Source organism: Triticum aestivum, chromosome 3A, assembly GCF_018294505.1.
Source record: "Triticum aestivum cultivar Chinese Spring chromosome 3A, IWGSC CS RefSeq v2.1, whole genome shotgun sequence".
In the NCBI taxonomy this organism is placed as follows: Eukaryota; Viridiplantae; Streptophyta; class Magnoliopsida; order Poales; family Poaceae; genus Triticum; species Triticum aestivum.
The window spans coordinates 509,098,174-509,124,727 of NC_057800.1; the positions used below are offsets into that span (position 1 = coordinate 509,098,174).

General features: G+C 42.9%; 1 protein-coding gene across 1 annotated transcript; it reads right to left on the reverse strand.

The window, feature by feature from the left end:
* Positions 1 to 5,518: 5,518 nt before the first annotated feature.
* LOC123061903 (pentatricopeptide repeat-containing protein At1g30610, chloroplastic) lies at positions 5,519 to 12,675 on the reverse strand. Its single transcript, XM_044485187.1, has 9 exons — positions 11,041 to 12,675; positions 10,118 to 10,309; positions 9,741 to 9,822; positions 9,461 to 9,652; positions 9,246 to 9,359; positions 8,810 to 8,900; positions 8,588 to 8,745; positions 6,768 to 7,193; positions 5,519 to 6,294 (listed from the first exon to the last, which is right to left on the reverse strand). Exons 1-9 carry the CDS (start codon positions 12,345 to 12,347, stop codon positions 5,917 to 5,919), a joined length of 2,940 nt encoding a protein of 979 aa, XP_044341122.1. The 5' UTR covers positions 12,348 to 12,675; the 3' UTR covers positions 5,519 to 5,916.
* Positions 12,676 to 26,554: the final 13,879 nt, after the last annotated feature.

The window sequence follows — 26,554 nt, forward strand, 5'->3', positions numbered from 1 at the left end:
CACCTTTCGCCGGTATCATACACCTACCATATACCTTCCTCAAAACATCCACCATACCTACCTATTATGGCATTTCCATAGCCATTCCGAGATATATTGCCATGCAACTTTCCACCATCTAGTTCATCATGACACATTCATCATTGTCATATTGCTTAGCATGATCATGTAGTTGACATAGTATTTGTGGCAAAGCCACCGTTCATAATTTTTTCATACTTGTCACTCTTGATTCATTGCATATCCCAGTACACCGCCGGAGGCATCCATATAGAGTCATACTTTGTTTTAGAATCGAGTTGTAATCATTGAGTTGTAAATAAATAAAAGTGTGATGATCATCATTTAATAGAGCATTGTCCCAATAAAAAAAGAAGAAGAAAGGCCAAAGAAAAAAAAGAAAGGCCCAAAAAAGGAGAAAATAAATAAAAAAGGGGCAATGCTACTATCCTTTTACCACATTTGTGCTTAAAAGTAGCACCATGATCTTCATAGTAGAGAGTCTCTCATGTTGTCACTTTCATATACTAGTGGGAATCTTTCATTATAGAACTTGGCTTGTATATTCCAATGATGGGACTCCTCAAATTGCCCTAGGTCTTCGTGAGCAAGCAAGTTGGATGCACACCCACTTAGTTTCTTTTTGAGCTTTCATATACTTATAGCTCTAGTGCATCCGTTGCATGGCAATCCCTACTCACTCACATTGATATCTATTGATGGACATCTCCATAGCCCATTGATATGCCTAGTTGATGTGAGACTATATTCCCCTCCTTTTTGTCTTCTCCACAACCATCATTCTATTTCACCTATAGTGCTATATCCATGGCTCACGCTCATGTATTGCGTGAAGATTGAAAAAGTTTTGAAAAAGTTAGAGTATGAAACAATTGCTTGGCTTATCATCGGGGTTGTGCATGATTTAAATATTTTGTGTGGTGAAGATGGAGCATAGCCAGATTATATGATTTTGTAGGGATAACTTTCTTTGGCCGTGTTATTTTGAGAAGACATAATTGCTTTGTTAGTATGCTTGAAGTATTATTATTTTTATGTCAATATAAACTTTTGTCTTGAATCTTTCGAATCTGAATATTCATATCACAATTAAGAAGATTTGCATTGAAATTATGCCAAGTAGCACTCCACATTAAAAATTCTCTTTTTATCATTTACCTACTCAGCGACGAGCAGGAATTAAGCTTGGGGATGCCTGATACGTCTCCAACGTATCTATAATTTTTGATTGCTCCATGCTATATTATCTACTATTTTGGACTATATTGGGCTTTATTTTCCACTTTTATATTATTTTTGGGACTAACCTATTAACCGGAGGCCCGGCCCAGAATTGCTGCTTTTTGCCTATTTCAGTGTTTCAGAGAAACATAATATCAAACGGAGTCCAAACGGAATAAAATCTTCGGGAACGTGATTTTCTCACCGAACGTGATCCAGGAGACTTGGACCCTATGCCAAGGAACGAAAGAGGCGGTCACGAGGGTGGGGGCGCCCCCCTAGGGCGCGCCCCCTGCCTCGTGGGCCCCTCGGTGCTCCACCTACGTACTCCTTCCTCCTATATATACCTACGTACCCCCAAACGATCAGAAGAGGAGCCAAAAACCTAATTCCATCGCCGCAACTTTCTGTATCCACGAGATCCCATCTTGGGGCCTGTTCCGGAGCTCCGCCGGAAGAGGGCCGTCATCACGGAGGGCTTCTACATTATTCTAGCCCCTCCGATGAAGTGTGAGTAGTTTACCTCAGACCTTCGGGTCCATAGTTAGTAGCTAGATGGCTTCCTCTCTCTCTTTGAATCTCAATACAAAGTTCTCCCCCTCTCTTGTGGAGATCTATTCGATGTAATCTTCTTCTTTTTGCGGTGTGTTTGTTGAGACCGATGAATTGTGGGTTTATGATCAAGTCTATCTATGAATAATATTTGAATCTTCTCTGAATTCTTTTATGTATGATTGGTTATCTTTGCAAGTCTCTTCAAATTATCCGTTTGGTTTGGCCAACTAGATTGGTAGTTCTTGCCATGGGAGAAGTGCTTAGCTTTGGGTTCGATCTTGCGGTGTCCTTTCCCAGTGACAGAAGGGGCAGAAAGGCACGTATTGTATCGTTGCCATCGAGGATAACAAGATGGGGTTTATTTCATATTGCATGAATTTATCTCTCTACATCATGTCATCTTGCTTAAGGCGTTACTCTGTTTTTAACTTAATACTCTAGATGCATGCTGGATAGCGGTCGATGAGTGGAGTAATAGTAGTAGATGCAGAATCGTTTCGGTCTACTTGTCACGGACATGATGCCTATATACATGATCATGCCTAGATATTCTCATAACTATGCTCAATTCTGTCAATTGCTCAACAGTAATTTGTTCACCCATCGTAGAATAATTATGCTCTTGAGAGAAGCCACTAGTGAAACCTATGGCCCCCAGGTCTATTCTCATCATATCAATCTCCATCACTTTAATCTTGCTTTGCTTTTTTACTTTGCTTTTACTTTTTACTTTGCATCTTTATACCAAAAATACCAAAAAGATTATATCTATCAGATCTCGCTCTCGTAAGTGATCGTGAAGGGATTGACAACCCCTAATCGCGTTGGTTGCGAGTAGCTATCGTTTTGTGCAGGTACGAGAGACTTGAGCGTGGCCTCCTACTGGATTGATACCTTGGTTCTCAAAAACTGAGGGAAATACTTACGCTACTCTGCTGCATCATCCCTTCCTCTTCGGGGAAAACCAACGCAAGCTCAAGACGTAGCAATGTTTGATAGCACAAAAGGTATTCCTCCGGTATCCGGGAGTTGCATAATCTCATAGTCGAAGGAATATGTATTTAACATGAAGAAAGCAATAGCAATAAACTAAATGATCATTATGCTGAGCTAACAGATGGTTCTTGTCCATCACATCATTCTCCTAATGATGTGATCCCGTTATCAAATGACAACACATGTCTATGGTTAGGAAATCTTAACCATCTTTGATCAACGAGCTAGTCTAGTAGAGGCTTACTAGGGACACGGTATTTGTTTATGTGTTCACACATGTATTTAAGTTTCCGATCAATACAATTCTAGCATGAATAATAAACTTTTATCATGAATAAGGAAATACAATATAAAATAACAACTTTATTATTGCCTCTATGGCATATTTCCTTCACTAATTACCCTCAACCAAACACATTATAAAAGTACATCTTGTGTTCCCTGTGTTTTGCAAAGGGACTGCTAACAGCAAAGCTAATGCCCATAAATCAAGGGATATTCATGAAAAGAATATTCTCTAGCATCATACACCATCCATTTTAAATTACATGACATATTTTGACTCATTAACATAGGGTTTTGATAAATAAATATAATTCTACATGGCTCAAAGTTTCTTTTTTATATAGAAAACCATGGGTTCCATTAAACTGATAAACTAGGCAAAATGTCGTTTACAAAATGAAATACAAGACTTGGAAATGTCATGTCTGAAGGATAGTGAAGTGATCTTCACAGAAAGTCTCCCAACAAGCACACAAACTAAGATCAAACAAATCACTGAAAGCCTTCATCTTCAACAAAACCAAACTCTTGAATTATCGTTCTAGCCAGAATAGGGCATTGTAGATGTGTTTAGGTATATAGTCAGAGGGGTATACCCTATGGGCGCGCACAAACCAAGTCTAACTACGAGTATGCACCCAAAGGGGATAACATTTCGCGTGAGCATGCACTCGGAATAGATAACATTGTGCGCGTTCAGTCTGGAATATGCTCGTTACAGGAGATATATTCCATGTAACTGTGGGAGCACCATATCGTGTTGTATCTCTCTGAAGAAAACTACCTAATTACCAGCACATGCCAAACTATATAAAAGGCATGCCTTGCTCTCCATAGGTCAAGCCTTGACCTAGTTCTCCATAGGTTACATAGGTCAAGCCTTGCCGGATATACTCCGTTGTAGCAATTTCCCATTGATCAAGTACACCATAAGCAGGAGATATGGCTTTTACCAATCAAGGGTTGTCTGAACCTAAGTAAAAACTATTGCGACATCATCATTGCCGACTAGATCCCTTTAGGTACCATCATTCTCTCTATTTAACCACGTCTTCAAGTAGATCATAAGATCGACGGTGCATTAAACATCTATAGATATAAAAAGTCTGTCGAAATCCACCACGAAAGGAGGTTTGTCATGTGAGGTAGAACAACAATAAAAAGATAATCTTTACGCATAGGTCGGGGCATCACCATAAGCTTGGAAAGGAGAGTATCAGTTGTCGCCGCTCCCGAAAATCAGGATTCACACCACACACCCATATGAGCCCATAAGAGTTGTAAACAAGTCATGCCATGGTTGACCGGACTACACGATCTGGAACTCCAAATCGATGTGGCACAAAACTCACATCTCGATTGACTTGGAGCTTGGAGACAATACCATGTGGAAGGAGAATGATGACAATTATTGCGCAAGCCGATATTATCACCGTCATTGCCGAGAGAACGAACAGTGGCATACCTAAAAATATGAAAAATAGCCTCCCCAACCTCACGACGCCATTGAGATTGTCAGAGGCTAGGTGGTGGTGATCACCGGTGAAAATAATTAGTAAGATCTTAAGGGTGACGACTAAGGTTAGAGAGGAGAGGAGAAGGCGGCTACATGGTCCAAAGCTATCACCGTCTGATCAGAGGAGTGGTAGATTTTTCTTTGGATCTTAACATGGAGTGGAGAGTGATAGGCTGGTATGGCACGGCATGAATGTCTATAGTTAAATCACTCGTGTCGTGCGGTAAGGCTGGCAAGAGCGGCATACCAACGGTGACCCGCAAATTTTCTTCCGTTGTCTGTCTATGGACAGGGAAGGACAATTGGCGCCAGATGAAAACGCGCGCGGGGGAGGGGGTTTGGGTGGGCCAATGTGGTCGAAGCGGGCATGGGTTGTGTCTGAACGCCCACAAAGCCCCCATGTTTGTTGCGGGGAAAATTACGTCCGAACCACGCTGCGCATCGAATGGTAAGGGCGGCATTCCAATAGCAACCCGCAAATTTTCTTCCGTTATCCGTCTACGGACAGGGAAGGACAGCTGGCGCCAGATGGGAACGCACGCGGGGGAGGGGGAGGCGGTTTGGGTGGGCCAATGCGGTCAGAAGCGGGCGTGGATGGTGTCCGAACCCCCGAAAAGCCTCAATGTTTGTTGCGGGAAAAGTACGTTCAAACCACGCCGCACATCAATACAGACCCGTATTAGATGATTTTCGCTGTCATAGTACGGTCCAGACGTATGCGGTCGGTTTAAGGGTCCAGTCGAAGATGCTCTAACTGGCACCAATCCGGCGACGGCGACGAGCTTGTCCCTGTGTGCTGGTCCCAATCGAACGCAGCGTAGAAACAGATGGAAACTCTATCGACAGGAGCGCAAATTTCTCCAGATGGAGCCTTCCGGAGACAAAAGATCATTTGTACCAGCCCTACCAAACAAGCGGCGGACATAGTTTTAGACTCTGCAAATCCATTGCAACTAGACACACTCGGAAATTTTTGTCTGACTGAACATATAGCTATCAACATGCACCATCGTCCATGTATCCTATCATAGTGATACCAGCTACTCGCACTGTCACTGTTACACCATTTAGATGATGAAACAACAAGCGAACATGCTTACGCCACGCATCGCCAAGGGTGACGATGGCAATGCCAAAGGTTGCTTCTGCTAATTACCAGCAACCAACCCAACCAAAATGCTACTCCTACTCTGGTACAGTAGTATATCATCAAAGTTGGTCTTCTTGGAAAAGAGCATGAAAGCCACAAGCAGACCAGTGATTCCCTACCCACTGATAACCGAACTTTGAACGACGAAAAGGATAGGAGGCTAACATGGCGGTCAAGAATTACAGAAAGGCATCCGTCCATCAGAAGGCGCCTTTCCACCAGAACCACGAAGGAATTCTGTACAGCTGCTCAGAACATTTTCGTACAAGGAATGGCAGGAAATCCCTGGCCTTGAGAAGTCATCGAGTTCATGGACAAGCTTGGCGACGCTCTCCTCGTCGAGGAGGTCCGCGTTCCGGTTCAGAAGATTCGACCACGACTTGGAGGAAACGCTGCCTATCTTGCTCTCCTCAAAGCTGCTGATGCAGGAGAGTGCTGCCGTCGTATGGCCTTGTCTCAGTTTTAGGCAGAATCTTTCCATTATCATGGCAGCCGGTGGAACCCGACCACTGTGACACAGGTAGTCCCATACGTCTTCCAGCAGCTGCTCCTGAATAATGACGGACAACAGATAGCAAGGGTGAGAACAGACACTCCAGATGGATTAACCAACCAGTTCGACACCTATTGTGCCTAATGTAATTTCAATTTGAAATGCCTATTCTATCATGCTACTCTTTTACTTGAAATTCCTTTTTAAGGCTACGGATACAATCTAGTGAGGCATATTGTCATGAGGGCCCAAATGTCTGCATGTATTTACACCCCAAAAAAGGTTTAGCATACGTTTCAAACTGAATGGCAGGGACTTTGATATGGCCTTTGTGTATCAATTTAAAAATAATTACGCCATATGGCAACATGCTCCTATCACCATGTCAGGCATGACCTACATTATCACTGGCTAACCAGAATGCTCTTAGACCTGAATAATTATGTGAAATGAATATTCTAGCTTTATAAGCTAGATCTTTTTAAGAACATCCATAGGTAATCAAAACCATGAGCATATGAGATAAGTACCTTCCCGCTCCTATAGGCATCAAGTACCATACGTAGGTGCCTTCGTTCGTCAAAATGGTAGCCGCTAGATAACATTTTGCGAAATGCGTACTCGAAGTCATTCCACTTTTTTGCTTCAGCACAAGCATCCAAGAAAGTATTGAAAGTAAACTTGTCTGCAATTGCTTGTTCACCCAAATCCGCTTTACTCCTTATCCTGCCATTTAGAATATTCTCCAGCAGATCTTTTGCGTCTTCAAACATTCCATGATCTATGTATGACTTTAGCATAATGTTGCAAGTCACATTATTAGGTGAGCAGTAGTTGCACATTTCTTTAAATATGTATTTAGCATTTTCTATGCTTCCACTATCTATGCAAGTTTGAATAAGTCCTGTGTAGGTAACAACCAGCGGTTTGTTCGCAACCTTGCATATCTTCTCAACCTGAGTACAATTATTATCAGACAAAAGTTGAGAGTAAACAAACAGTCTGAGGACATTACACAAATAGTGCATAGACAGGTTACGAGGTTATAAATATAGATACAGAGGCTCAAATGTAGTAGTGCTCTGTCCTCTTACGAGTTTATGATCACAAAGTTTTTTTTTTTGTCGAACACACGCCCAAAAGTGTGTCAGTTTGTATTAGAAGAAGAACAAGAACTAGGCTAGCAAAAGCCTAAACACTAACGAAATGAAACGGAAGTGGCCGCAAGTTTTGATCGCAGGATTTTCCAAACATGGGAATAGGAAAAATGCAGGATTGCAATGCCCACTGAAGTCCTATAGGATCGGATTTGAACCAAAGTTTGTTTGATTGCACCATAAGGGAAACAAAGGGTTCTTTCCAAGTGATTTGAGAGTCAATAGAAAACTTCCTTTGTAATGTTGTGCGAAGAAATCGTTGAGAAAACTCCAACAGCATTCAATCCTACAAACCAAACAACCCATATAGAAAGTTTCATAAAGATTCCAATCCTAAAATTCCTGTATCATTTGAATAAAAGAATCCCTGGATCTCATTTCCTAAGTTGCGTCCACATGTATTTTAAAGAGTATTAGTAGCTGGCTGGAACTACCCTCAAATCAAAAGCTCTGCAATGAAAATTAGAGGGTCGGAACCGAATTCCATATGTTTTTGTTGAAATATATTGCCCACCTCCCTCCATCAGTTCGGACTTTTGGATGAGTTGGCTGGTGCATGAATTCAATATGGTATCCGAGCCAAGAGGTCTTGAGTTCAAGACCCTGCCAACGCAGTATTAAATAAAACGATTCTGCGGCCTACATCGATCCCACGTCTAAGGACTAAAATGGCCTAGACGTGAGGGGGAGTGTTGAAATATATTGCCCACCTCCCTCCATCAATTCGGACTTTTGGATGAGTTGGCTGGTGCATGAATTCAATAGTTTTGACTGCTTGCTTCGCATCTAAATATTAGTAGTTCCATGTCCCAACACACAACGCCTACTTCGACCAAAATATAATGCATGCAATCAGGCCTGTACTAGCTTGAGAACAAAAATTGTTAAACCATATATGTCTTGTCAAGTGTACAATCAAGAATAACACTGATTCTCCTCATAAGGTCATGATAACAAATATTGTATTGTAAAATCACAATAACTCATTGATTCTAACGTAGTTGAAATACTTAACCGTCGGTGTGCCCAATGTAAACTTATTTTTATGCATTATTATTTTTTAAATAATTAACAGTTGCAAGTAAATCAAGATGAAATTAACTAACAAAAGGAATTTCGCTATCAATGTCAGCTGTGAGCTGTGGCAAATGTATTACACATTAACTCGTTAACTGCACTTGTGTAAGCCATACCTGGAGAAGTGCTTCTTTGCACCGCCCTCCACTGCAAAGGCACCGAGCAAGGTCATAATAGAGACTAGCCGAACCAACAATTCCACGATTTTCCATATCCTTCACGGCCATGACTGCTTCATCGATCTTTCCTTCTCTCCAGAGTGCATTTACGAGAACTGTAACCAGCATGAAGTCTCAGACATGAACTTTAAACTAATTATTTCAACTTCTAGTTATTACCTTTATAGTTCAGTGCACCAGGTATTGATTTTTGCTTCACCCTGTCGAAGACCTCATACACCAAGTTATACTTGCCACAAACAAGCATTACCTGCACTGCCACGAAATTAAACTAGACTAAAAATGGATTATGCTGCACAAGAATTGTGCCCAGTATATATAACATGGTGTTGCGGAAATCAGAAAAGAACCAAGCTTAAGCAACAAATTTACAGGTGAAACATTCTGTATAATGAGCTGCTCGTAGGAAACCAGGACACTTTCATGTGTAGTTCTATCCAAAAAAATATATATATATATATAATGCTTTGTTATGTTGCAGAAAATCTAAAGAGGTCTGTAGAAGTTCCCCTTCAGGGCCCAGCATAGTTGGGTGGGAGAGAATATAAAGGGTATGTGTTATATTGTATTTGTATGTGTATCACGATCAGCATACCTCCATTACAAGACCATATGTTGTATTAGTTGGGCGAATATTCTTCTCTTTCAACTGTTGCAGTACCCAGAATGTCCCTTCCCACTGCTTTTGTTGAACGCAAGCATTCAAAACCTACGTACGAGCAGAAGCAGTTATGTTCAACTGATAGACTTCACCATGCTCATGGTGTGCTGATTCCACGCACATATCACATTTGCTACAAATAAACTCACCGCATTGTATACGATGAGGTCTGGTTCCAACCGAGGATCCCAATTCTGAACAGGACCCACCATAAACTTCTTCCTAGGAGGGGAACGCATGCAATCAATCACATCAAATAGTTCTTTCACAAGACCAGCTTGCCCGAGAGTCACAGCAATACAATGATAAGCTGCAATGTCAGGATAAGAAGATAATTGGTCCTGCAAATGAAATATAGGAACAGCATCTAAATAAGATGAAGATAAATATTTTTGCATAAAATAAGATGAAGATAAGTACAAGTTATACCAGCATGGTGTAAAATACATTCAATGCCTCGAAAGGTCTCTTTGCCTTCCCAAGAACATCAAGGACTGTTGTATAAATATACCTACATCAGAAGGTGCTTATAAAGATCATATGCACTTCATATACTAAGCAGTATACCCGTTTAATGAGATCATGGGGAGGTACCAAGGAAAATTAATCAAGAAACTACTTCAAGCATGCGCACATAGATCAACCAACTTATTGATATGGTTAACAACTCGGCAGCACTACAGTTGTGCTACATATATCAAAGCAGTTAAAAACTTAAAATGCATGCTACAAAAACAAAAACAAAAAAAATGCAGATTTAAGATTGGTAAAAAACATAGAAGCATATAAGTGGGTAGCTATTCTACCTGCTCTTGTAGGACTTGAATCTTTCACGTGATTGAAGCCATTCAACAACTTGCAGAACACGTTTCCAGTTTCCATATCGACCCAATATTTGAACAATCCTTAGGATAGAGTGATCAGTGAATTTGATCTGTGCATCATGAATCATCTTGGAGAATTTCCACTCTGGAATATTTACATCTGTAGCATTGAGCCTTCAAAATATAGAATTATAAGAAATTAACTAAGATTATAAGATAGTGGTGATTCCATGTGATGAATCATAACCAGTTATGCTGAAAGCACGAAATACAAAATATTTCCGTAATCAGCTCAGCTTACAAGTTCCATTGCTGGGTTACAGTCGGTAATGAACTTTTCAAAAAATTATCTGCATAAATGCATGCAAGAATTCTCCAAAACAAACTGTAAATAATAGTTTGCATCTAGGCATCACAATGTAAATAATAGCTTGGTAATGATTAAAGTTGGAACAGTCTGATAATGATTACGGAATACATATTCCCACTTTATAACCTGTACATAACCACTAAACATTAGAAGAATATATCTGAGCGTGATCTTTCTAGAAGTTCAGCATTATCACTGGAATGATTTATCATATAAGATTTTATAAGGATTGGTGGGAATGTAAGCTAAGTAGGTTAGACCTTTAGAGTTATCGTATATTTGATGTGAATGATGATGGTAAATTGCGCCGCTAGTAAAGATACAGAGCAGTTTAAATACAATTTGAATAAAAATAATAATAGCAAAAATAAGTGATAATATTAATATTGAGTACATGTAAACTACCATCATTAACCAATCATAAGAGGCTACTGCGCATGTCAAACAAAAATAAGAGGCTAGTATGTTCAACTTATACATCAGAAAACTATGATAACTTAAGCATTAGAATAAAGGCAATTATATGAAGACTCACCGACTAGCTAATTTCTGAATCCTTTCTTCTATTTCCATTTGAAGAGCCCGTGGCCTGTTCCTGACATCAGTGAATGCCTCAAAAGTCTTGAAAGCAGCCCTATCATCAATAACAGCTTTTGAATCTCTTCTAACAAACTTCCCCTGTTGAACATTTTCTCCTCTGTGCATTCGCATTGTTTCAGGTTTTCCACGCTCCAGACTATCACTCCGATGACCATAGTTCTCGGACACTGTTTGTGTATGGCCGTATCTTTTGCTTACAATAGGTTTGCTATAGTCCACATTATTATCTCTAAAACTACCTACAAGATTTCTTATTGAATTCTCTGTTCTTTGCTGGTATCTTTGAAATTTACTGTCAGCATTGACCTCGCTACTGGAAACTTTTCCCTCTCTAGGATATTTGAAGTCATGCTCCTGTATATTACTTCTTGCATTGGTAGACCTGGTGTTCCTCAATATAACGCTGCTATCCCGAGTCACAGAAGTACGGCTTACAACAGAAGTTGCCCGTCCTTGTAAATCCTTCCGTGCATTTGACTGGGCATTTGTGTTCCCTGCTGATTCATGAACAACCACACCACCTTTATTATCTCTAGTCTTCACATATGATGCTGATGGAAACTGCTTGCGGTCGTCAGTATCAGTACTGTCCCCAATTCTGCTTCGTTCGCCTCGAACTATTCTTCTCTGTACATATTCTTCAACTTTCCTCTGACCATCATTGCTGTTTTTAACATCACCCACCATTCCTTTTCCCACCAATCCAGTAAATTCTTCTGCGCTGTCATTCGTCGCTAGCCTCTCACCCCTGCCTTGGTCACCCCCTCTGTCCCTTTGAGCCCCTCTATTCCTCTCAAATGACTTCTTCCTTGGATCAACTGACTCTCTATCCTGTCGTCGACCAGCTGATGCATCGCCATCGCCCGTGAACCTCCTCCTGGAACTCCGGCCATCCGAATCGCCTCCCTGCAAACTCTTGCTCCTGTCCAACTTCACCGACTCCATCATCTTCACATAGTCGGTGAATGTGGGGCTAAAAGTGAGCTCCTTCTCGATGTGCCGCAACTCTGACGAACCGGCGCCGGCCTCGCCGCTAGCCAGGGCACCCGCGGCCCGGAACCCGGCATCAAGAAACCTGCCTCGTCTGACCAAACCCCAGCTCAACGGCGACGCGGAGACGTCCCTCCTCGGGACCAAAAAGCAGTGACCGGCGCTCGAATTAGGCTGCAGGGAGGGGAGCAAAACCCCGCACCCGCCCAGATTGAGCAGCCCCATGCTCGCGTTTAGCGGCACCGCCGCCATCGCCCCTGGTCGGCCGGTGGGTTTGCAGCCCCTACCGCATTCTTGTGGTGGCAGCCTCCACCGAGAAACTCGCCACTTCGGCAGGTGGCGGAACTGAATGAAATGAAAAAAAAAAAGACGAAAATTCGGCCGGCCCTAGCTGGGGGACGCAGGGCGCCGCTGGAAGAGCACGGCAAGAATCCTTTGACGGAGGCAGATGGATTCAGAGGAGGCAGAGCGCGAGTACCTTCTTGTCCTGCGTTATCTCCTCTTCGGGAGGCGGGGGAGAGAGGGAGGGAGCTGGGAAGGAAGGGGTGCTCGGCTGCGCGTGCTCGGCTGCGGAGAGAGAACGCGATGACGATATTTTACCCGACGGGCCCAAATATGGCGTTGCCTGATTGTGATCACTCGAGGCCCATGGCCTGTTATTCCTCCTTGCACATCATTGTCTTTGTCTCTTTGATTCTTTCTAAAATATTGTCTTTCAGATTCGCTAAAAAAATGAAATTTCAGATCTACACAGACAAATTGAAAATTTGCAAAACTATGCCCCTGTCGTTGTCGTCTCCGACGGCATCTCCAACACCGACCACCCGCAACCTTCCGGACCGCGTGGTCCTATATCCGTCCGCGAGTCGACCTTGATGTCCTTTTTTCTGCAAACCGAAAGCAAACTGGGGGGCTTTGCAGGAGCCTGAACCGCTGCCATGCAAGCGTCCAATAAACCTGGCCCACACAAAACCACTCTCCCTCATCCACTTTCCCACCAGAGTGCCAGCTCCATGTTCATGTAGGCCCAGAGCGGATGCGACCGCTCACTAGAGCCGGCATTGGAGCGGCGCGCCGGCCAAGAGCACCGTCCGCTACGCACACCTTCTCGCTGCATTGAATCGGCATCCGTCAGCCCGTCTACCGCCATTAAATCAGCACGTGTGCCGAGAAACCTACTCCGGTGCCTCGAGCACCACGAGTCCGTCCCTCTGTTGCCCGCATTAAACACCTCTCCTATTAGCGCCTCGCATCTGCCCGTTATTTTGTAGCGACCAGACCTCAAACAGTCTGATCTCTGTGCTCTGGTGTCATCCCTGGATCAGTAATGCTGACATCACACAGTATTCGGAGGATTTATAGCAGAGTAGCAATCACACACTTATTACATCGAGTGTCTCAAAAAAGAACTTATTACAATAAATATGGCTTAAGGCCATCTAATAACGATAACAGTGGAAGACTTGGAAGATAAGTGAGTCCATCAACTCCAACGGCATCACTGAGTATAGAACCACGACTTAAAACTCCTTAATCGTCGTCTGAAAAGTCTGCAATATTAACGTTGCAGCCCGAAACGGGTCAGCACATGGAATATGCTGGTAAGGTAACACATAGAGAGTAATGGAATGAAACAACTATACTATATGCATATATGGCTGGTGGAAAGCTCTATGGTTACAGTTTTACGTAAAGCTAATTTTTCCCTACTTCAAAAGAATAATTTTATTACCATCATGGTGGTTGTTAAACATTAAGAATGGTTGACAGCATTCTCAATCCCAATTAAAGTAATCATCATTAAACAAAACCCAACAAAATTAATTTAGAGTAACATGTTGAGATTCACATGATAATCCAAGTACTAGATACTCAAGATGTCCATAACCGGGGACACGGCTAACCATGATTAGTTTATTACACTCTGCAGAGGTTTGCGCACTTTTCTCCACAAGACTCGATCGCCTTCGTTTGGTTTCTCGCACTACATGGTGTTTGAGAAGACGAATGACCGAGACATAGTCTTTCAGAAGCGCTAGCACCTTATGATCGGGTAGACCGTACCACGTACATCCCCTACATCTGCTAGTCTACCATTGTAAGAGTTCGCACGGCTTAGTCAACTATGCTAGAGCCCATAATAGCTTATGGCTGCACACGGAAGTTTCTAGTATGAATAGTCTCATGATCCCTTTGAGCCTGGGTGGCGGTCCAAAAGAAAACAGGCAAGTCCTGGAATACCCAGGTGTCTCAATCCACCCAGATGTGTGTTTAAGTTGCCACCTTAGATAAACCATTAATTAACAAACTCACATCTGTCATGGATATCACTCAATCCACGTCTACTAGCATAGCATGGCATAATAAGCAAACGCAGAAGTAACTCCCAAAGGTTTGATGATAACAAGTAATAGGTGCTACCTCATCTACTTTCCATCCCACAATTTAATTAGATCCTAATCATGCAATGTGTGAGGATTGATCTAATGCAATAAAACTCGGTAGTAGAAAAGGTATGATCAAAGTGTTACTTGCCTTGCTGATGATTCGCGAAACCTAGAGATTCGAAGTAACAAGCGGCGCACTCCGGGTATTCTATCGCAGACAAACAAACAAGCATACAATAAGTACTCATCTAATGCACAGGTAAAAGTCAAATAAGAGATCTAATCAGAAGGTTCAACTTAAGAACTCCGGTTGGCAAAAGAATCAAATCGAACAAAGCAACGAAAGTCAAACGGCGAAAGAAAACGACTTCGTTCTAGTAATCTGGATCTAGGGCAAATTTTACAGTAGCAAAATCTTGTTTAAGTTGGTTAAACGGATAGAGGGTTTCGAGACGAAACTCCAGGCGCTTGAATCGCCTGATTCCGATAAACGAGCGAAAAATTATACTAAAAAGAAAATCGGATCGAGAATCGCGATCAGAAAAATCGCGGATTTAATCCGAGAAAAAAAACGACGAACGCTCGCTAGAACGAACGGACGGACAAACGCTCATTATTTAAATAAACCAGGAAAACCGATCTATTAAAAAACCGAATCTAAAAAATGGGCAAAAAACCGAACGGTTTTTCTAAATAAAAAACGGACACAGATTTCGAGGCAGCGGCGAACCTCGACGGGCGTGCGGCGGCGGCGGCTCCGGCGGTCGGCGGGGCGGCGAGGCGGCGCGGGGCGAGGCGGGCGGCGGCGGCGGCGCTGGGGGCGGCGGGCGGCGCTAGGGTTTGGGCGCAGGTGGCTGGCTTCGGCTGGGCCTCCCCCCGGCTTATAAAGCCTAGTGGGTCGGGAGTCCGGGTTGGACACGGCCCCTAGGTCGGTTCGTTTTTTAAATATTCCGCTCGGAAGAAAAAATAAAAAGAAATACTAAACGGACTCCAAAAATTCCGAAATAAATTTTCACAGGCTTCTAAAATCAAGCCTCACAAGATGAACATTTATTTGGGACCTAAATGCAAATTTTGAAAAACACACATTTTCCTAAATTCAAATAAAACACCAAAAAATTCCGAAATAAAATCTTATTTGATTTTAGTATTAAATCATCAATATTTCTTTATTTTGGGAAAGTCATTTTATTCCCTCTCTCATAATTTTGTAATAGAAATAATTGATGATAAAATAAATAAAATCAAATGATCCTATTCTCAAAATTTGAGAGAACTCAAATATGAAAATAACAAAATGCCCAACTCTCTCTGTGGGTCCTTGAGTTGCGTAGAATTTCTAGGATCAACCAAAATGCAAAAAAAAAATGCTATGCAATGATGATCTAATGTATAACATTCCAAATTGAAAATTTGAGATGTTACAAACCTACCCCCTTAAGATGAATCTCGCCCTCGAGATTCGGGTTGGCTAAAAAATAGGTGAGGGTGGTCCTTGAGCATCTCTTCCTCTCGCTCCCAGGTGGCTTCATCCTCTGTGTGGTGGCTCCACTGAACTTTGCAAAACTTGATAACCTTACTGCGGGTAACTCGATTGGCAAACTCGAGGATCTTAATTGGTTTCTCCTCGTAGGTCAAATCGTTATCCAACTGAATAGTCTCTAAAGGCACTGTGTCTCTCAATGGTATGTCAGCCATCTCCGCGTGACACTTCTTCAACTGGGAAACGTGGAACACATCATGAACTCCTGACAATCCTTCGGGCAATTCCAACTTGTAGGCCACTTCTCCCATACGCTCCAAAACTCGATATGATCCTACAAATCGTGGCGCTAACTTTCCTTTAACTCCAAAATGTTTTGTTCCCCGAAGTGGAGATACTCAAAGATAAGCTCTATCTCCAATTTCGTAAACTGTCTCCTTGCGTTTAGAATCTGCATAACTCTTCTGTCTGGACTGGGCTACCTTGAGCCTATCGCGAATCAACTTCACCTTCTGTCCAGACTCTTTAATCAAGTCAGGTCCAAACAACTGGCGGTCTCCAACTTCGTCCCATGACAACGGTGTCCTGCACCTTCTTCTGTACAAGGCTTTGAAAGGGGCCATCTTTAAACTGGTTTGGTAACTGTTGTTGTAAGAGAACTCTGCATATGGAAAATTATCGTCCCAACTAGATCCATAGTCTAGCGCACAAGCTCTCAGCATATCCTCCAAAATCTGATTGACTCTCTCGGTCTGTCCATCTGTCTGTGGATGAAAAGCTGTACTGAATTCTAGCCTGGTACCCAAAGTTTCATGTAACTGCTTCCAGATCTTTGAGGTAAACTGGGTTCCTCTATCTGATATGATACTACTTGGAACTCCATGCAGACATACGATCCTGGTCATGTATATCTTTGCCAACTTAGCACTGGTGTAAGTAGTCTTTACCGGGATAAAATGAGCTACCTTCGTCAATCGATCGACTACAACCCAAATCGAGTCATAGCCTGAACGAGTCCTGGGCAATCCCGTGATAAAATCCATGCCTAGCTTATCCCACTTCCATTCGGGTATTGGCAATGGTTGTAACAATCCTGCTGGCTTCTGATGCTCCGCCTTTACTCTCTGGCATACATCACAAACTGCTACATATTCTGCAATATCCTTCTTCATTCTAGTCCACTAGGAAATGTCCTTCAAATCCAAATACATCTTGGTATTTCCTGGGTGAATTGAATACGGTGAGTCGTGTGCCTCTTGCAAAATCAACTTCCTGATCTCTGGGTCATTGGGCACGTAAACGCGATCTTCAAACCATAGAGTATCGTGTTCATCCTCACGAAATCCTTTAGCTTTTCCTTTGCTCAATTTCTCCTTAATAGCGGCAATCTCTTTGTCGGTCTTTTGAGCTTCTCTGATTCTATCCATCAAAGTTGACTGAATCTCCAATGCTGCTATATGGCCTCTCGAAACTATTTCCAAACATAGTTCACGTAGATTTTCTGCTAATTCCTTGGGTATCTCTCCCGTCATTAACGTATTGACATGGCTCTTACGGCTTAATGCGTCAGCTACTACATTAGCCTTTTCGGGGTGATAATGCAATTTCATATCATAATCCTTGATAAGCTCCAACCATCTCCTTTGTCTGAGATTCAACTCCTTTTGTGTGAAAATGTACTTCAAACTCTTATGATCCATGTACACCTCACAATGATTTCCAATGAGGAAATGTCTCCATGTTTTCAAAGCATGCACTATGGCTGCTAACTCCAAATCATGCGTAGCATAATTCAACTCATGAGGCTTCAGTTGTCTTGAGGCATATGAAACAACTCTCCCTTCCTGCATAAGCACTGCTCCAAGTCCTCGACGTGAAGCGTCACAATACACCTCATAATCTTTGGTCTGGTCTGGCAAAATCAACACTGGTGAGGTAACCAAACGTTTCTTCAACTCCTGGAAACTAGCCTCACATTCCTCCGTCCATACGAACTTGGTATTCTTCTTTAATAACTCTGTCATAGGCTTCGCAATCTTTGAGAAATTCTCAATAAATCTCCGGTAGTATCCTGCGAGTCCAAGAAAACTCCGGATCTCTCCAACTATGGTTGGTGATTCCCATTTGGTCACGGTTTCAATTTTAGCGGGATCTACTGCTATACCTTCTCCAGATATAACGTGTCCGAGAAATCCTACTTCCTTCAACCAAAACTCACATTTGCTGAACTTGACATATAATTGCTGTTCTCTGAGCTTTCCAAGTACCAAATGCAAATGCTCCTTATGCTCCTCTTCATTTTTCGAATAAACCAGGATATCATCAATGAACACTACGATGAACTTATCCAAAAACTCCATAAACACTTTGTTCATCATGTTCATAAAATAGGCAGGTGCGTTAGTCAGACCAAATGACATAACGGTATACTCGTAGAGCCCATACCTGATGGTAAAAGCTGTCTTCGGAATATCCTATTCTCGAATCTTCAACTGGTGGTATCCTGATCGCAGATCGATCTTGGAAAATACCTTAGCTCCTTGCAAACGATCAAACAGATCATTAATCATTGGTAGTGGGTACTTGTTCTTGATCGTTACTTCATTCAATCCTTGATAATCAACAACCATCCTTAACGATCCATCCTTCTTCTTCACTAGAAGTACTGGCGATCCCCAAGGCGAAGAACTTGGGCGAATATATCCCTTATCCAGTAACTCCTTAATCTGCTTCTTAATTTCCACCAAATCCTTTGCTGGCATCCTATATGGTCTCTTTGATATTGGCCCTGTGCCTGGCAATAACTTAATCAAAAACTCAATATCTTTATCTGGTGGCATGCCTGGCAACTCCTCTAGAAATACTTCAGGGAAATCCCTTACCACTGGTACTTCCTCCTGCACAACTCCTGTTAAGCAATTTACTTGAGTCCTCTTCGGCACATGTCGGGATACATACTTGATCCTTCTCCCTTCTGGTGTGGTAAGCAAAATTGACTTGCTAGCACATTCAATATTCCCTTCATACTTTGATAACCAATCCATGCCTAATATCACATCCAATCCTTGGGATTCCAATACTATTAGGTCTGAGGGAAAAACATAGTTACCAATCCTTAATGGTAACCGATCACACCATAGACTAGCCACATACTCTGCTCCAGGTGAGGTTACTAACATGGGTGACCTAAGGGCTTGGGTTGATAGGTTATACTTATCCACAAATCCCCTTGAGATATATGAATGCGATGCACGAGTATAAAAAAGAACGAGTGCAGTAAATGACTTAACCAAAAACTTACCTATTACTGCATCGGGCTGAGCTTCAACCTCCTCCACGCTAACGTGGTTCACCTGTCCCCTGTTGAAAGGGTTTGGCTTCTTCCCAGAGCTTACATTGCCATTTCCATTTTGTATTTCAGGGCACTCATTAGCATAATGTCCGGTCTTCGAACACTTATAGCAAGTGACTTGGCTCAGGTCCTTCTTGGCTGGGGTTGATGGGTTGGTGCGGTTCTGGCCGTTGCTTCCTCCATTGCCATTACCATTCTTGGTGCCATTGTGATTGTGCGAGCTACCTCCTCCATGGGTATGCTGAAAATGTCCTCCCGGTTTAGGGGTAAAACATGGCTTCTGTTGAGCTCCAGAACTATACTTTCCTTGTCCATACTTCCTCTTGCGATTCTCAATTTGCTGCTGCTTCCCTTCAATCATAAGAGCACGATCTACCAACTCCTGGTAGTTATTGAAGGTTTCTACCATCAACTGCATGCTCAACTCATCATTCAGTCCTTTCAGAAACTTCTCCTGCTTAGCTGCATCTGTAGCAACGTCATCTGGGGCATAACGTGCTAACTTACTAAAGTCCTCCACATACTAGCCAACTGTCCGTCCTCCTTGGCGTAAGTTGCGAAACTCACGCTTCTTCATGGCCATAGCTCCTGCTGAAACATGTGCAGTTCGAAAAGCCTGCTGAAACTGGTCCCATGTGACAGTGTCGACTAGGAAAGTGGCTGTGAAATTCTCCCACCATGAGGCTGCGGGTCCTTCTAACTGATGTGCGGCAAACTTCACCTTCTCCGCATCTGTGCATCCTGCTGTGGTCAACTCCCTAGCTGTCTTGCGGAGCCAATCATCTGCTACTATCGGCTCGGTGCTACTGGAAAACACCGGCGGATTTAGCCTAAGAAAACGGGCTAAGTGATCAACAGGTGGTGGTGGTGGTGGGTTGTTGTTGTTGTTGTTCCCTTGATTCTGATTCTGGACTAGCAACTGCATCAATGTGTTCTGCTGCTGGATCAACTGAGTGAGCTCCGGTGGGAAGGAAAATTCGGGGTCACGTCTCGGTGAGATATAAGAATAGAGGGGGTCTAAAGAGAAAACACTACCCATATGCACATGAGGCAAAAGCAAACAATTCACTTCATTCAATCAAACAAGGGCATACAATCGATCTAATTATCGCAAAAGTGCTCGGACTATTATATTTACATGGTGGACTACTACTACTGATGAGGTGGTCTACTAGAAATATTCTTCGGTTGCAGACTCCATGATTTCTGCTCCAGCTTCATCAACATAATCATCATCTCTACTATCTTGTTCCGAGTCGGTGCCGTCAATGATGATGTAGTCTTCCGGGCTAATCTCCTTGGGTTCTTCGTCTTCATCTACTGGCGTAGGGCCTCCCATAAATATTCCAAACTTCATTGTTAAGTCGGCATTCTTGTCCACAATACTTTAATTTCCTCTTCATACTCTTCACGTGTAGCCTTGAGTTCTTCCTCCAGTTCCTTGATTCTAGTCTTAGCCTTCTTCAGATCTATCATGTCGGCGCACATCTGGTTCTCCTATCGTCGAATGTGCTTTGTTTAGCTCCTGGATAAAAGCTGCAATTGATCTATCCTTCCTGGTGCTGATCATCTCCCAGTGTTCATCTCGGCGTCCACAAATCTGGTAGATAGTATCCTTGAGATCCTTGCGGTAGACATCTCCAATGCGTCCCATGGCGATGTGAGCTGCCATGCTCTGTCCTAGAGTCCAAGTTGGTGCATCGAAAGAAAACTCTATGGGCTCAGTGACTGGCATGAACGTCCTTCCTGGAACTTGAACTTGAATCATCCAGCGCTCTTCTTCAGGTAAAGTGGCGTTGTAGGTTCCCGTGAAGCTTGGTACTCCTATGTTCAGGTATCTAGTGACTTCCTTCAAGTGACGTCCAAAAGGTGTATCTTCATCCGGTTGCATGAACTTGTTCCTTGCATCCGCCATCCTAAAGAGTAGAAAAGATGAGAGGTCAGAAGAGAAGAGAGTGAATAGTGATCTAGGTCTTTTAGCTTAGTGGTCGTGTCCTACAGTCAGCGTGTGCTCTGATACCATCTCTGTAGCGACCAGACCTCAAATAGTCTGATCTCTGTGCTCCGGTGTCATCCCTAGATCAGTAATGCTGACACCACACAGTACTCGGAGGATTTATAGCAGAGTAGTAATCACACACTTATTACATCGAGTGTCTCAAAAGAGAACTTATTACAATAAATATGGCTTAAGGCCATCTAATAACGATAACAACGGAAGTCTTGGAAGATAAGTGAGTCCATCAACTCCAACGGCATCACTGAGTATAGAACCACGACCTAAAACTCCTTAATCATCGTCTGAAAAGTCTGCAACATTAACGTTGTAGCCCGAAATGGGCCAGCACATGGAATATGCTGGCAAGGTAACACGTAGAGAGTAATGGAATGAAACAGCTATACTCTATGCATATATGGCTGGTGGAAAGCTCTATGGTTATAGTTTTGCATAAAGCCAATTTTTCCCTACTTCAAAGGAATAATTTAATTACTATCATGGTGGCTGTTAAACATTGAGAATGGTTGACAGCATTCTCAATCCCAATTAAAGTAATCATCATTAAACAAAACCCAACAAAATTAATTTAGAGTAACATGTTGAGATTCACATGATAATCCAAGTACTAGATACTCAAGATGTCCATAACCGGGGACACGGCTAACCATGATTAGTTTATTACACTCTGCAAAGGTTTGCGCACTTTTCCCCACAAGACTCGATGGCCTCCGTTTGGTTTCTCGCACTACATGGTGTTTGAGAAGACGGATGACCGAGACATAGTCTTTCAGAAGCGCTAGCACCTTACGATGGATAGACCGTACCACCTACATCCCCTACATCTGCTAGTCTACCACTGTAAGAGTTCGCACGACTTAGTCAACTATGCTAGAGCCCATAATAGCTTGTGGCTGCACACGGAAGTTTCTAGTATGAATAGTCTCATGATCCCTTTGAGCCTGGGTGGCGGTCCAAAAGAAAACAGGCAAGTCCTGGAATACCCAGGTGCCTCAATCCACCCAGATGTGTGTTTAAGTTGCCACCTTAGATAAACCATTAATTAACAAACTCACATCTGTCATGGATATCACTTAATCCACGTCTACTAGCATAGCATGGCATAATAAGCAAACGCAGAAGTAACTCCCAAAGGTTTGATGATAACAGGTAATAGGTACTACCTCATCTACTTCCCATCCCACAATTTAATTAGATCCTAATCATGCAATGTGTGAGGATTGATCTAATGCAATAAAACTGGGTAGTAGAAAAGGTATGATCAAAGTGTTACTTGCCTTACTGATGATCCGTGAAACCTAGAGATTCGAAGTAACAAGCGACGCACTCCGGGTATTCTTCGCAGACAAACAAACAAGCATAAATAAGTACTCATCTAATGCACAGGTAAAACTCAAATAAGAGATCTAAACAGAAGGTTCAACTTAAGAACTCCGGTTGGCAAAAGAATCAAATCGAACAAAGCAATGAAAGTCAAACGGCGAAAGAAAACGACTTCGTTCTAGTAATCTGGATCTAGGGCAAATTTTACAGTAGCAAAATCTTGTTTAAGTTGGTTAAACGGATAGAGGGTTTCGAGACGAAACTCCAGGCGCTTGAATCGCCTGATTCCGATAAACGAGCGAAAAGTTATACTAAAAAGAAAATCGGATCGGGAATCGTGATCAGAAAAATCGCGGATTTAATCCGAGAAAAAGAAAAACGACGAACGCTCGCTAAAACAAACGAACGGACGAACGCTCGTTATTTAAATAAACCGGAAAAACTGATCTATTAAAAAAACGAATCTAAAAAAACCGGTGAAAAACCAACGGAAAAACCAAACGATTTTTCTATAAAAAAACCGGGCAGGGATTTCGAGGCGGCGGCGAACCACGGCGGGCGTGCGGCGCCGGCGGCGGCGGCTCCAGCGGTCGGCGGGGCGGCGAGGCGGCGGTGGGGCGGCGGCGGCGGCGCTGGGGGTGGCGGGCGGCGCTAGGTTTGGGCGCGGGTGGCTGGCTTCGGCTGGGCCTCCCCCCCGGCTTATAAAGCCTAGTGGGCCGGGAGTCCGGGTTGGACACGGCCCCTAGGTCGGTTCGTTTTTTTTAAATATTCCGCTCGGAAGAAAATATAAAAAGAAATACTAAACGAACTCCAAAAATTCCGAAATAAATTTTCACGGGCTTCTAAAATCAAGCCTCACAAGGTGAACATTTATTTGGGACCTAAATGCAAATTTTGAAAAACACACATTTTTCCTAAATTCAAATAAAACACCGAAAAATTCCGAAATGAAATCTTATTTGATTTTAGTATTAAATCCTCAATATTTCTTTATTTTGGGAACGTCATTTTATTCGCTCTGTCATAATTTTGTAATAGAAATAATTGATGATAAAATAAATAAAATCAAATGATTCTATTCTCAAAATTTGAGAGAACTCAAATATGAAAATAACGAAATCCCCAACTCTCTCCGTGGGTCCTTGAGTTGCGTAGAATTTCTAGGATCAACCAAAATGCAAAATAAAATATGCTATGCAATGATGATCTAATGTATAACATTCCAAATTGAAAATTTGGGATGTTAAAACGTGGCTAGGCGTCGGGCAAGAACCACATCACACCTTTTTTTGCGAATGAACGACACCACACCTTCGCTCTCCATCTCCTCCTTGTACCACACCTGTCATGGCCTCCAGCTCGAAAGTCTTGTAGGATGGTCTCTTCGACGAGCATAAGAAGGAGCCCTCCAGCATTGCAGTGCCCTGGGTTGCCTGGTGAGATAGTCGGATGTAGGATGGCATGTTGGCAAGCTTTTCGGAGCTGGCGCGACCGCCCTTGCCAAGTCGTTCTCTCCCGTTCAGGCTAGCGAACGCCTTCTACCGGCAAACCCACGTGCAAGCAATGGTGGCAACACGTCCGGTGTTAACCCATAAGTATAGGGAATCCGTTGTAGCCCTTTCGATAAATAAGAGTGTCGAACCCAGCGAGAAGCTAAAGGTAGAATTAATATTCTCTCAAGTTTTATCGACCACCGATACAACTCTATGCACACTAACGTTCGCTTTACCTAAAACAAGAAACAAAAACTACTTTGTAGGAGTGATGGGATACGTTTGCAAGATAATAAAGGTGTTGTTTTAAATAAAGAACAATAAAATAAATATATATAGCAAGTATGGACAAGTGGTGTTAGGATGTGCGAAAAATGTTCCTAAGCAATTGGATATGAAACATGTGATACTCATCATACTTGGACAGACCGAAGCTAACATACTTTTTGTACTTTGATCATATGTTCTTATGATTGTAACTCTAGCAAACATCCACAAATATTAAAGCTTCATTAATGTAAAACCCAACCATGGGATGAAGTCAAAAGTTGAAAGTGCTAGTTATCGACTAGAGGGGGGTGAACAGGCGATTTTTATGAAAGTCTTCAAAACACGAGGTCTTTGAAGACAAACAGGTGAAAGGAACCTATTGATATACATCGGAAGATAGACTACACTAGACAAGCCATAGTCAAGTAAGCAATAAAGTGAAAGTACAAAGACTATCAGCAGCTAGGTAGATTGGATCTGAATGGAAGACAGTATGAAGCCAAACATGTAATTGTCTTCACACGGTGAAGTCAATCAGATCAGGTAAGTAAGCAATGACTTCACGAAGACAAACTGAAATGTAAAAGGTGTTGGGGAACGTAGTAATTTCACAAAAATTCCTACGCACACGCAAGATCATGGTGATGCATAGCAACGAGAGGAGAGAGTGTTGTCTACGTACCCTTGTAGACCGGAAGCGGAAGCGTTAGCACAACGCGGTTGATGTAGTCGTACGTCTTCACGGCCCGACCGATCAAGCAACGAAACGACGACACCTCCGAGTTCTAGCACACGTTCAGCTCGATAACGATCCCCGGACTCCGATCCAGCAAAGTGCCGGGGAAGAGTTCCGTCAGCATGACGGCGTGGTGACAATCTTGATGTTCTACCATCGCAGGGCTTCGCCTAAGCACCGCTACAATATTATCGAGAATTATGCTGGAAGGGGTCACCACACACAGCTAAGAGATCAATGATCAATTGTTGTGTCTTTGGGGTGCCCCCCTACACCAGTATATAAAGGAGCAAGGGAGGAGGAGGCCGGCCCTTGGAGGGGGCGCGCCAAGTGTGGAGTCCTACTAGGACTCCCTAGTCCTAGTAGGATTCCACCTCCCATATGGAATAGGAAAAGAGGAAGGGAAAAGGAGAAGGAAGGAAGGAAGGGGGCGCCCCCCTTCCCCAGTCCAATTCGGACCAGACCAAGGGAAGGGGTGCGGCCACCCTTGAGGCCCTTTTCCTTCTTTCTCGTATGGCCCAATAAGGCCCAATACGTATTCCCGTAACTCTCCGGTACTCCGAAAAATACCCGAATCACTCGGAACCTTTCCGATGTTCGAATATAGTCGTCCAATATATCAATCTTTACGTCTCGACCATTTCGAGACTCCTCGTAAAGTCCCCGATGTCATCCAGGACTCCGAACTCCTTCGGTACATCAAAACTCATAAACTCATAATATAACTGTCATCGAAACCTTAAGCGTGCGGACCCTACGGGTTCGAGAACAATGTAGACATGACCGAGACACGTCTCCGGTCAATAACCAATAGCGGAACATAGATGCTCATATTGGCTCCCACATATTCTATGAAGATCTTTATCGGTCAGACCGCATAACAACATACGTTGTTCCCTTTGTCATCGGTATGTTACTTGCCCGAGATTCGATCGTCGGTATCTCAATACCTAGTTCAATCTCGTTACCGGCAAGTCTCTTTACTCATTCCGTATTACATCATCCTGCAACTAACTCATTAGTTGCAATGCTTGCAAGGCTTAAGTGATGTGCATTACCGAGATGGCCCAGAGATACCTCTCCGACAATCGGAGTGACAAATCCTAATCTCGAAATATGCCAACCCAACAAGTACCTTCGGAGACACCTGTAGAGCACCTTTATAATCACCAAGTTACGTTGTGACATTTGGTGGCACACAAAGTGTTCCTCCGGTAAACGGGAGTTACATAATCTCATAGTCATAGGAACATGTATAAGTCATGAAGAAAGCAATAGCAACAAACTAAACGATCAAGTGCTAAGCTAACGGAATGGGTCAAGTCAATCACATCATTCTCCTAATGATGTGATCCCATTAATCAAATGACAACTCATGTCTATGGTTAGGAAACTTAA

Excerpts from the sequence above, each read along its gene's own strand:
- LOC123061903 (XM_044485187.1), bottom strand. The coding sequence starts at position 12,347 with ATGGCGGCGGTGCCGCTAAACGCGAGCATGGGGCTGCTCAATCTGGGC. Across the intron at positions 10,310-11,040 it reads ATTCAGAAATTAGCTAGTCG|GCTCAATGCTACAGATGTAA; the intron begins GTGAGTCTTCAT and ends TATATTTTGAAG. Across the intron at positions 9,360-9,460 it reads ACCTCATCGTATACAATGCG|GTTTTGAATGCTTGCGTTCA; the intron begins GTGAGTTTATTT and ends GCTCGTACGTAG.